The sequence below is a fragment of the Saccostrea cucullata genome, unplaced genomic scaffold, assembly GCF_032062105.1.
Source record: "Saccostrea cucullata isolate Sc308-1 unplaced genomic scaffold, CSIRO_AGI_Scuc_v1 ctg2635, whole genome shotgun sequence".
NCBI lineage: Eukaryota > Metazoa > Mollusca > Bivalvia > Ostreida > Ostreidae > Saccostrea > Saccostrea cuccullata.
In genome coordinates, this window is record NW_026935621.1 from 17,599 (window position 1) to 30,407 (window position 12,809).

Consider the following 12,809-nt stretch of genomic DNA (forward strand, 5'->3'; position numbering starts at 1 on the left):
CTTGTTGTTGTAATAGAGTATAGAAGACTAATAATTCAATCTTCACTTTCTTTCATTATTTCAGCCTTATTATTGCCTGCCCCTGATACTTTGTTGTTTTTTGATTTTTCAATTTTAATTCCTGCTCTGTTATTTCGGAACAATCTTTATCTCCATCTCAACTTCTAAGCGTTTTCAAAGTTTTTCTTAGGCACAGAGCAGACACTGTCCTAACTAAGACTCCTTCCCTATGTAATTTAAACTTTAATCTTTGTGTTCCCACGATTTTTTTTTTGTGATAGCATAGACAGTTTTCAGGTCTCCTCTACTTGGTGTTATTATTATCTGTATCATACTAAGGGAATAATAATACTAGATAAAGACACAAACTGAAACAATATTACAGGTACTGGTTTTATTCACCCGATAAAGAGCATGCACACACAATAACTAAAAAGTTGACATACTTATTAACCTAAGCATAATATATGATAATGTTATTTTGGGTTTAAATTTATATCATTTAATATAAAGAACTTTGAATTACTCTTAATTGTTACTTTCTTAATTAAATTTGATTTATACATGTTTTAAGCTATAGACAATATGCGTCCTTAAATCTTAAAAAGTAACAATATTAATTATACATATACATGTTTCACAGTGCATGATTTTTTACTCCATGCACTACAGGTATTGGATAACTTTTACTTCACCCCAAGCACGTAACCCTACCCACAACCTCCCTTCCCTGTCCACACTCAGTCCAGCAGGATTCACAAGTCCACAGTTGTCAATGCATCTCAGAAACTGTCCATTTTGTTCTAAGATATGAAGACAGTCATTATTAAAATCACTTATTATGATCTGGCTCAGCGAGTCTGTCAAAATGTGTTCAGGATTAAACAAGTCATTCCTTTTGGCTGGTGTACCATCATAACGGAATCGGACTCTTCCCGTCTTGTCCATCACTATCACCGTACTGGCATCCCTATCACAGGCACAGATATCACCACTGTTATTCTCCTCTACGCAAACTCCATATTCACCACCTTTAAAAACTGGTTGATCACATTCATCTTTCTCTATTTCTTGTGTTGCTGACTGTCCCTGATAGCGGACTATTTTGTAATGACTTTCATTAATAGTACACATACTAAGTAGTAAGTCCCCTGATCTGGTACAACATAGTCCCACAGGATGCCATTCTGGAGATAAAGTGATCAGTGTCTCTATCCTCCCCTGTCTGACAATCATCACTTTTCTTCTCTCAACATCACTGTATATCAGTTCTCCCTGCCTGGTCACTGAAATGTCAGAAGGATAAGGTTCACAGTCGGTGGTGATCTTGTCCTTCAAAGATCCATGTATGTCAATACGTTGTATGACTTTGTCTTCACCACAAGCCCAAACTTCATTGGTTCCAATACATATTATGGGACCTAACGGCTTTATTCCAGTAGAAATGCTTGCAATAATTTTAACTTTGTCCAATAATTTTCTCACGGATAAATTGGAGACTTCGTCTGTCAGACTGGATAGTGATGTCTGTGTCAGTGTAGCCTTGTATTCTCCTAATTCTATGCTGAGTTCTCTCCCCTGAACTGTGTTGCTATTTAAGGAAGGAATCTTCACATCAACATCTGTAGGAATGTCCCTTAAATCCTTTAATTCTGATTTGTAGCTTGTAACATCAGACACTTTATTGGATTTCAAGATTTTCTTGTTTTCCTTTGTAATACATTGTAAATTTGTCTCTGAATCCTGAAGTCTGGACTGATGTGATCTGAGAGCTGCGAGTCTTCTATCCTTCATTTTTCTAATGGTTGATTGCAGTGTGTCGAAAATGTTGTCTACTTCTTCATGCCAGGTTTTTCTCAGATTTTCTCCCTCTCTCTCCATCGTTTTAAATTTTTCAGTCAAATTAGATATCTTCTGATCAATGTTTGCTCCACTTATGACGAATCTTGAAATAAAAGACTCAATTTCCTCCGTTTCTTTTTTGATTTCTTCTTTCATCTGTTGTACCACCTCTGACATCTCCTTGACAGTATGGCCGCTGTGGGGACCTGTGAGACATCTGAAGCAGACGGGAACATTACATTGTTGGCAATGTCCCTCACATTTCTGGTTTGGATGAAACGTACATGAAGAGAATACGAGCCGTTCTCTTCTGTCTTTAAAAGGAACAATGTCATGTGTTTCAGACTTCAGACTTTCTATATGTTTATTGATACAGTCCCCACACAAGCTGACCTGACAGCTGTTACAGAATTGCTGGGTGGGGTTGTTACAAAGGTCACACGTAATCACATCTTGTGCCCAAGTAGACGAAGTCGCCATCTTCCTCCTGTAAAATTTACCTGGCCTGTTGGATTTATGTAATATAATAATATGATTAACTTTTACTCGATTTCTCTCAAAAGAAAATTTTAACCCCAATCCCGGAATTCGATAACTTCTATCTTAAATGTAATAAAAGCGGATGTAACTCACCTTAATCAGCAATATTTTCTTGATTTTCTCTTTAAACTATTTCATTCTTTTCTCCTTTAACCCGCCCCTTTGAATGCCCCGGAAGTTTAACTTTCGGTTTAGTATTGTACAAATATAGAGGAGTGGGTTGAAGATTTCAGAAGGGGGATTCAGAGTTTAACTCAAATGATATATTAGGACCAGTTTTTGTACTTTGATGTCCTCGTGTTTTATTTATCTGAAATTATCAAAACGCACCATATATTGGCTTTACCATTTCCATTTAATTAGAAATGTCATATAATGAAGAATTTAAATGAGAACTTTTATGCAATAATTTAATTCATTTTAAAACAGCTTAAATGTGTGAAGGTTTTTTTAAGTCATGAAAAGTATCTCATAGACAGTTTGTATTTGTACCCTTAAATAAAAAAAGTACCAAGAAAAAAAAATTAAAGAATACATATACACAGAAATAAAAAAATAAAGTAAATATGTGAAATATAAATGTCCAACATGAACAAACTTGAATCTACACTACCTGAGGATGCTTCCATATAAATATGATCAATTATGGCTTTGCTGTTCTTGAGAAGAAGATTTTAAAAGAATTTTTCCTATATATTTCTATGTAAAACTTTGGTCGGCCATTGTGGCCCCGCCCTACCCCGGGGGGTCATGATTTGAACAAACTTGAATCTACACTACCTGAGGATGCTTCCATATAAGTTTCATCTTTCCTGGCACAGTGGTTCTTGAGAAGAAGATTTTTAAAACATGCCACCAAATTTTTATAAATTCTCAATTATCTCCCCTTGAATGAGGGCGTGGCCCTTCATTTGAACAAACATGAATCCCCCTCACCCAAGGATACTTTGTGCCAAGTTTAGTTGAAATTGGCCCTGTAGTTTTAGAAAGAAGTCGAAAATGTGAAAAGTTTACTGACAGACAGTTAGATGCCGGACAAAATGTGATCAGAAAAGCTCACTTGAGCTTTCTGCTCAGGTGAGCTATGAATAATGAATGAAAAGTGTCAGATATCAAGTATAGATGTATACATACCAGTACATGGAATTGAGGGCTCTTCAGATGTTACATGTATGTCAACCACACATTCTAAAATTTAAAAATCTTGATGTAATATACATGTATTAGATAGCACATACAGTGTATGTGAATAAAATAAAAGAAAATGTCTTTCATATGTAAGAATAATTCCAATTAAATTTTATTTTTTCTCATAAATGATGAATATTTTCTTAGTGCATGCATACTAGTCGAAATAAATATATTTACATTCCACATTTAATTTGCTTAAAAAGTTTGAGGTAAGCTACAGCAATGAAGGAATAATAGACCATCATAATGATAGACGGAAAGGGGAATTTCATGAAGGGGGCTCAAAAAATGTGAATTTTGATTATAAAATCAACTCTATGACTAAACCAGATTACCATAAACAAAATGTATGAATATATATTCCTTTGACCTGAAACATTGTTAGATGTTGCACTGCAATCTCCAGTTGCTCCTGGACAATTCAAATCACGATTCAAATCCAATTTCCCCTTTGTTTGACCTGTTCATCAGATATAAAAAAAAGAGTATAAATCAGTACATGTATAATGCTTTCAAAATTTCACAGCTAGATTTCCAATCATGAAGCATATGCATATACAGATAAAGTTCTTTGTATATGCATTTAATTCATGAAAAGTAAATGTCTGAGATTCATGTAGATGCAGAAGTGTATTTCTCTGTTTGAGAAAATTTGGACAGATAAAGCATAGAGCTACAGATCCAAGCATTGTAAAATCCTTCGATTATCGCTGAAGCTTATTGTCGCTCACTTCAGATATTTTGCTTGCATATGTTTAAGACCGCTAAAAAGTATATAAAGTATCAAGGGTAATAGTTAAATATATGATTAATTATAGGATACCAATCTAATAGTCAGAAAAAGATTAAACTACACGAAATAAAAGCCTACAGTAGCGACAAATAATCATCAGCGTATAAAATCGAAGGTTTTTACAATGCTTGCCTTGGATCTGTAGCTCTCTACTAGTACTTTATGTGTCCGAATATTCTCAAGCAGATTGAGAGCTACAGTTCTGCAGCTAAGATTCAGTCATTAGGCCACACCAATAAAAAAAATGTTTGCCGGACCTGCATGCTTGTATTTAAACAAAATTATACACTGTCAAATAATATTCATTTAAAATCCCCGCACCCTGGGGATTCTGTGCTGTTTTCTGTATATTTCCGCTCTATTTATCGTACCTTTAATCTACTTACTCTGCAAATCAGAAAAAATACAATTGTCTGCTCAAATTTTTTCATGCCCCGCCTAAAAATCTTGCCTACAAAAAAGTCATAATATTATTATTTAACCGCTAACCCGCTCGTACTTTTTTCATCAAATGTCTAACAAACAAGAAATTAAATTGGTGTGGCCTTACCTTTAAAATCCTAAAATATCAAATCCTACAGTGATTTCCATTTGTACATGTGTGAATACTAAAGTACGTTATGTGGGATTACCTTGATCTGCATCTGATTTAGTATCCACTGCCCCTTCTAATCCATGTATCATCTCTGTTGGAATTGTACCAAGAAGCTAAAGATTCAAAGTACATATAAATATGTAAGCTTTAATTTGTTTGCATACAAAACATATAAATACAGTGAAACCTGTCTAATCCGACATGCACTGGGAGACAAATTTTGTGTCGGAATAGACAGGGTGTCGGATTGCACAGTGTTAAAAACATGGAAAATACTCAAATGGGAAAGAAATTTTACGTCGGAATTCACAGTGTGTCGGATTATCAGGTGTCGGATTAGACAGTTTTCACTGTAATCATGATAATAATGAAGTGACTACAATATTACTTTTTGATATAATAAAAAAACATCACTAGAAAAAAAATTCAAATACGCTTTCTCGGAACCTTTCAATCGCTTTATCACCTTGTGTATGTATGATTAAATATAATTTTTATTTACTCACTTCACTTTAACTTTAACATGTTAAAGTAACTTTTAACCCACTACCAAATACTCACAGACACCTCCCATGGCTTAAAAATTATTTCTGTACAGGGTCCACAGTGGCGGATTTAAGGGGGGCGCACCCGGCGCGCGCCCCCCCTAAAATTGTCAAAGTTAGCGTAAATCAAATATGTCTACTTGGTAGACCTCATTTTCACCCTTCAAAATCTCTAGAATCCAGGAGCTTCCGGGGGCTTCGCCCCCTGGACCCCCACCAGGGCTTTGGTAGACCTCATTTTAACCCTTCAAAATCTCTAGAATCCAGGAGCTTCCGGGGGCTTCGCCCCCTGGGCCCCCACCAGGGCTTTGCCCTGGACCCACTGGGGGCCTCAAGGCGGCCCCCAGACCCCTTGCCTAATTTTGGCGCCCCCCCTAACTCCAAATCCTGGATCCGCGCCTGGTCCACCACCTGTTTTTGATGCTTCTCTCTTCCGGAAAGCCTCCTTCTTTTTCACACTGGACAAACTATCCTGTATTTTCTTTTTTGTTTCATCTAGTGATCTGTTGCATGATACTGATACAGCATTCACTCTGTTTTTTATTATAAAATATATGTAAAAGCATTTTACTATTGCTCATTATTATTATGATAATATAATAAACACTGCTAAATGGGTACAAAAGATATCATACATGTACATGTGGAATTATCTTTATGAGTTCATCTTCGATTCACTACCGTCTATCGAGTATCGTCATTGTTTTTTTTCTACTTTCGCTTTGTATTTGAAACGAATATGCGGATCTATAGGCCAAATTGTGGCGGAAAATCACAGTACATTAACTCGCATTGAGAAAAAATATAAAACTATAAAATCTTAAAGATATCTTTATATAAATTGCTAAATATCTTATTCGCTTACATCCATAACATGTACATGTATCGATATTAATATTGATAAGATTTAGAACACCGATTCGCGTATAAGTTACATTCTCCGAAGACGACTTAACTCAGTTGATGAATATATTTTTACGTGGTTTTAAGTATTAGGTCTAATGCATACATAATATATGTAGACATATCTAATTCTTAACTAGGCCTAACAGAAGTGTCCTTTGAATATTTTTCAAGCAATTTAAGAACTTCATCATGACGTTTATAGATTTATTTCTTTATGGCTGCAAATTTATCGTACGGAATCAGATAAATGTAAAAAATAAATATTAGATTGGAGTCTCGGAGCTAAATGAATAAATAAAAATAAAAACAAACCTTTCTGTTATCTCTTCCCAAGCCCTTTTCTTCGTATCCGATGTTATAGCCGGTGAGAATTTGCCCCGAATAACCTTAAAACATTTACAATATGCCTCTATTAGCACCTCCAGCTCAATCTCACTCCAGTTAGGTTTTCGAAATTTAATTTTATCCATTAGGCCTACTTTGTTTTGGTTGTTTTTACCAAAATGATTTGCAGACGACTCGCAATATATTGAAAGTAGCTAATACGCATGCGCAGTTTTCGTTACTAGGATAGTTTATTTGCCTTTCTTTTGAAGAGTTCCTATCGTAAGTTACGAGAATCTTTACGTGTAGGGCTACGTTACGGGCGCAGATACGACATTTAGTAAAACGCTATCTACGCACACGTAAATTCAGTCGTAAAGTCTACGTTTACGTCTACGTCTACGGTAAAATTTACGATCTTTAGTAAAACTCAGTACTGGTATCTACTGTTCAAAAGATATGGCCAAAGTAAAAGTAAAAGTTTGGAGCCCCAGAAACTCTTTAAGTTTAGATAAATTGGAAGTTACATGCAACCTTAAAAGTAGCTTCTATGGCATATACTTTCAGGAAACTTAAACAGAAAAAAATGCTGCAACAAATTCAATAGTTCTGTGCTAATGATGATGATATTTATATATCCATGTTTCGTTTTATTTTGCAATGGTTTAGACTACAATAACTCATATTCGCTAAATTCCTATTACAGCCTTTCAAAGTATTGCATACCAAAGAAATTCTAGTACATGTAATAACTCAAGACATTTCACTTAATCAAATTGGCTTCAACAGTCTCAGAATCCTAATTGAATATATTGTCTTGCCGAACGACGATTTGTATTTTTACATAATTATAGATAAAACCATTCTTTTACATTTTTATAGTTTTTAAAGTATTAAAAAATCTGCGAAAAGATTAGTTTTTCAAAAAAAAAACTCACCAAAACAAAAATCTTATTCAATATTGCATTCATATTGTATATGTTGTAAGAGCATCAGTTAATTCCTAATTTATAAAAAATTTAAAAAAAAAAATTCAGATATTTCCCAAGAAACATTGAATTTTGATATCATCCAATGCAAAAATAATTCATATGAGACATGCATCAAGATTATGCTGTACTAAATCTCATATTCTAATAATCTATTTTTCCTAAGGTATTTTGATATGCACAATAAAATCATGATAGTTTTACCTTTATATTTTCCTTCTTTTTATAATTCATGAGCTTTATATACACGTGTAAGCTAACTTATGGAATTCTTAGTGTGAGCGAACCTCTGAATTCGCCAGAGGAAGAAATGTTTCAAATCTTCTTTTTCCACAGTACAGTCTTAAGTAGCTGCAAATCTATAGCTTGTTGGTATGACAAAATGGAATATGTCACCCATTGAAGACGTATGATTTATTGAACATAATAATTTCCCTGTTTATCCCATGTTTACTCCTCTATCCCGTGGATACAGCTCATATGATATCGTTTTCATACCCCACACTTAAGTGCAGTTCTGACGTCATAATGGTTTTTGCGTTAACGTGATGAAGTAAAATATAGCGGAGTCAAATATAAAAACTGTGTAAAACATCGGTCGTGAAGTATTAAACATGGGATAAAAAGAATCTCCCATGGTTTGTATTTGGATATGATTTTTTATCCAACTCGCTGAGTGTTTTCATCACACAACTCGTTGGATAAAAATCATATCCAAATACAAACCATGGGAGATCCTATATTTACAAGTATACATTACAATTTAACCCCAAAACAGTTGCTATTAGCATTTCTTGGTATGAAAATGAAACCATATAATTTTTGGTAGCAGATCCATTCAATGCACTTTTACGAGAGTAGTAGATAGAAGTGTAAGGATTTCGAAAATCATTTTTTGCGTTGCAATGGGTACAAATTAGGAAAAATATCCATTATCCATTATATCCATTATCCAGAGCCATGCATAATTTTGTGTGCGGTCAGTCTCTCTTTCCAGCACAGGCGCTTGTGCTTTCCAGATAATATTATGATGCCTCTCTAGCTTTTTGCATTCTGTAAGGTATACATTACAAGGTTCAGGAACTTTTCCGGGGGGTTGCATTAACACTGTCTATCGTCAGACTAGAAGTTTATTTGACGGGGAAAACTAAACTACTTGTCCAAATCTACAATAAAAATTTTCAAAGGGGGTCTTTCGGATAGTGTTTTTGTTGGATTGGTCCAGGGCCTTTTTTTATTGTCTGAAAACTTAAAAATTATTTTCTTTAAAACCTTTTCATTTCAAGGCTCGGCCTCTGTCCCCTCTTGATCATGTTTATCCTTTGGACGTTTTAAAGTGATGTCTTTTTCTCTCTATTCATGCACTTCCTGCTCTATGTCTAGATCTTGTTAAAGTGAACGTATGTTCAATCCAATCTGCAATACTTTTATTTTATCATGTAAAACATTATGAATAGATTAATTTTATTTGTTAAATTGGACATTTTTAATAATATTGATAACGTTGCTTTACAACTCAGTTCATGATTTTAATTTGATTGAATTTAAAATCAAAAGTAATTTGAAGGTCCACTTTCTTTAAAAGTAACACTAGTGTGTTTTATACAGAAATCGCAGTGGGTGTTTCTTTTACTCAATGTACTGAATCACTTTCATTTCCCCTGAATTAAAAGACCCTACCCACAATCTCCCCACACTGTCCACACTCAGTCCAACAGGACTCTGAAGTTCACAATTGTCAATACATCTCAGAAATTGTCCATTCTGATCTAAGATATGAAGACAGTCATTACTAAAATCAGCAATAATGATCTGTCTCAGTGAATCTGTAGCAATCCTTCTAGGTTGGAATGGTTTATTCCTCCTGGCTGGTGTACCATCATAACGGAATCGGACTCTTCCTGTCTTGTCTATCACTATCACCGTACTGGCATCCCTATCACAGGCACAGATATCACCATTATTATTCTCCTTCACAAAAACTCCTCCTACCCCACCTTTAAATACATTTTGTCCCCAGTCATATTTATCTATTTCTTGTATTGCTGTTTGTCCCTGATACCGGACTATTTTAAAATGACTTCCATCAGGAGTGTACATACTAACTAGTATGTCCCCTGATCTGGTACAGCACAGTCCCAATGGATGCCATCCCAGTGGTAGTGTGATCAGTGTCTCTAATCTCCCCTGTCTGAATATGTTCACTGTTCTGCTTTTAGCATCACTGTATATCAGTTCTCCCTGCCTGGTTATTTCAATATCATTCGGATACTGTTTACATTCGGTGGTGATCTTCTCCTTCAGAGATCCATGCATGTCAATACGTCTAATGAGATTGACTTTACCTTGAGTCCAAGCTTCATTGGCTCCAATACATATAACGGCACCTAAAGGCTTAATTCTAGAAGGAATGGTAGCAATAACTTTAGCTTTGCCCAATAATTTTCTCATAGATAAAATTGAGACTTCATCTGTCAGACTAGATATGGATGACTGTATCAATGTAGCCTTGTATTCTCCTAATTCTATGCTGAGTTCACTCCCCTGGACTGTATTGCTGTTTAAGGAAGGAATCTTCACATCAACATCTGTATGAATGTCTCTGAAATCCTTTAATTCTGATTTGTAACTTGCAACATCAGACACTTTATTGGACTTTAGAATTTTCTTGTTTACTTTTGTTATGCATTCTAATTTTGACCCTGAATCTTGAAGCCTGGACTGGTATGATCTGAGAGCTGAGAGTCTTCTATCCTTCATTTTCCTAATGGTTGATTGTAGTGTGGCGAAAATATTGTCAACTTCTTTGTGCCAGGTTTTTCTCAAATTTTCTCCCTCTCTCTCCATTGTTTTAAATTTTTCAATCATGTTCGATATCTTCTGATCAATGTCTGCTCCACTTAGGGCGAATCTTGAAATAAGCAACTCAATTTCCTCTGTTTCATTCTTGATTTCTTCTTTCATCTGTTGTACCACTTCTGACATATCTATGACAGCATGACCCCCGTGGGGTCCTGTGACACATCTGAAGCAGACGGGAACACCACACTGTTGGCATTGTCCCTCACATTTCTGGTTTGGATGAGAAGCACATGAGGAGAATACGAGCCTTTCTTTTCTGTCTTTAAAAGGAACAATGTCATGCGTATGAGACTTCAGACTTTCTACATGTTTATTAATACAGCCCCCACATAAACTGACCTGGCAGCTGTTACAGAACTGCTGGGTTGGGTTGTCACAAAGGTCACACGTGATCACTTCCTGTGCCCAAGTGGATGGAGACCACATTTTTCTCCTGTAAAATAAGTTAGCCTACTGAATTTATATAATAATTATCATTATGCTAATGTTTTAAGCAATTTCTCTCTCAGAGAATAAATTACTACCCCTTTTCAATTCCCTTTAATGTAGATATAACAACAGCAGCTGTAACTGATCACAATCAGCATTTATTTCTGGATTATTACCTGTTTTAGTTATCACGTTCTTTCTTTCCTCTAACCTACACTTTTAGATACCCCCGGAAGTTTAACTTTCGTTTTAGTGTTGGCTATAGTAACCAGGGATGGAATTGAGATTTTAAGTGGGGTATTTAAACTTAAACTCGAGGGAATCTTAACGATTTAAGCGCCACTTTCAATGTGAAATAGCTAAATCAAATATGTTATTTTTTACAGATGACCAATGGAAGAAAACTGTATAAAACAAATATTTTCCATGCTTACTGATGAATAATGAAATTGTCACTTTTTAGCTCACTTCTCCGTTGTCTGTCGTTGTCGTTGTCGTAGTCGTCGTTGTCGTCGTAAACTTTTCACATTTTCATCTTCTTCTCAAGAACCACTGGGCCAATTTCAACCAAATTTCAACCAATTTCAGCACAAAGTATCCTTGGGTTAAGGGGATTCAAATTTGTTCAAATGAAGGGCCACGCCCTTTTCCAAGGGGAGATAATCATGCATTTGTTAAAAATTAATGGCATTTTTAAAAAATCTTCTTCTCCAGAGCCGCTGGGCCAGGAAAGATGAAACTCATGTGGAAGCATCCTCAGGTAGTGTAGATTCAAATTTGTTCAAATCATGACCCCCGGGGCAAAGGTGGGGCCAAAATGGCCGACCCAAGTTTTACATAGTAATATATAGGAAAAATCTTTAAAAATCTTCTTCTCCAGTACCACTAGGCCAGGAAAGATGAAACTCATGTGGAATCATCCTCAGGTAGTGTAGATTCAAGTTTGTTCAAATCATGACCCCCGGGGCAAAGGTGGGGCCAAAATGGCCAACCCAAGTTTTACATAGGAATATATAGGAAAAATCTTTTAAAATTTTCTTCTCCAGAACCACTGGGTCAGGAAAGATGAAACTCATGTGGAATTATCCTCAGATAGTGCAGATTCAAGTTTGTTCAAATCATGACCCCCGGGGCAAAGGTGGGGCCAAAATGGCCGACCCAAGTTATACATAGGAATATATAGGAAAAATCTTTAAAAAATCTTCTTCTCCAGAGTCACTAGAACAGGAAAGATGAAACTCATGTGGAATCATCATCAGGTAGTGTAGATTCAAGTTTGTTCAAATCATGACCCCCGGGGCTAGGGTGGGGCCAAAATGGCCGACCCAAGTTTTACATAGGGATATATAGGGAAACCTTTTAAAATCTTCTTTTCAAGTACTTCAAAGCTATGATTAGTGATATTTATATGGAATCATCTTCAGGTAGTGTAGATTCTAGTTTGTTCAAATGATGAACGTTTGGAGGGGCGGGGTGGAGTAAATTCAAGCCTGATGTGCTCAGGTGAGCGCTGTGGCCCCTGGGCCTCTTGTTTTTAAATACATGTGTACTGACAAATGACAAGCTGACAGAAAAAGTCACAAGCCTCTAGTAAATCCTTTAATTGGGAATTCACATCTTTAATTTGTAAATTACATAAATTATAAAACAGAAGAGAAAACAAAAAATACCGAGTCTTCTACATGTTCTATGAGCAATAATTGTTCCTTTTTTTAATTGCATTTACATTTACCTATACCACACATAAGAAGATAAATCACAGTGGTTAGGTAATAAATATTTCAATTTTTCAC

At 35.5% G+C, this 12,809-nt stretch overlaps 3 protein-coding genes across 3 annotated transcripts; all 3 read right to left on the reverse strand.

The window, feature by feature from the left end:
- Window positions 1-666: 666 nt before the first annotated feature.
- Window positions 667-2,322, reverse strand: LOC134243429 (E3 ubiquitin-protein ligase TRIM36-like). The gene has a single exon (XM_062725675.1). The coding sequence runs from the start codon at window positions 2,320-2,322 to the stop codon at window positions 667-669; it is 1,656 nt and encodes a 551-aa protein (XP_062581659.1).
- A 1,165-nt stretch (window positions 2,323-3,487) lies between these two features.
- Window positions 3,488-6,203, reverse strand: LOC134243430 (uncharacterized). The gene is made up of 6 exons (XM_062725676.1): window positions 6,142-6,203; window positions 5,908-6,039; window positions 5,523-5,559; window positions 4,999-5,074; window positions 3,944-4,033; window positions 3,488-3,570 (listed from the first exon to the last, which is right to left on the reverse strand). The coding sequence occupies exons 1-6, from the start codon at window positions 6,147-6,149 to the stop codon at window positions 3,488-3,490; spliced, it is 426 nt and encodes a 141-aa protein (XP_062581660.1). The 5' UTR covers window positions 6,150-6,203.
- A 3,151-nt stretch (window positions 6,204-9,354) lies between these two features.
- Window positions 9,355-10,485, reverse strand: LOC134243431 (tripartite motif-containing protein 2-like). The gene has a single exon (XM_062725677.1). The coding sequence runs from the start codon at window positions 10,483-10,485 to the stop codon at window positions 9,355-9,357; it is 1,131 nt and encodes a 376-aa protein (XP_062581661.1).
- Window positions 10,486-12,809: the final 2,324 nt, after the last annotated feature.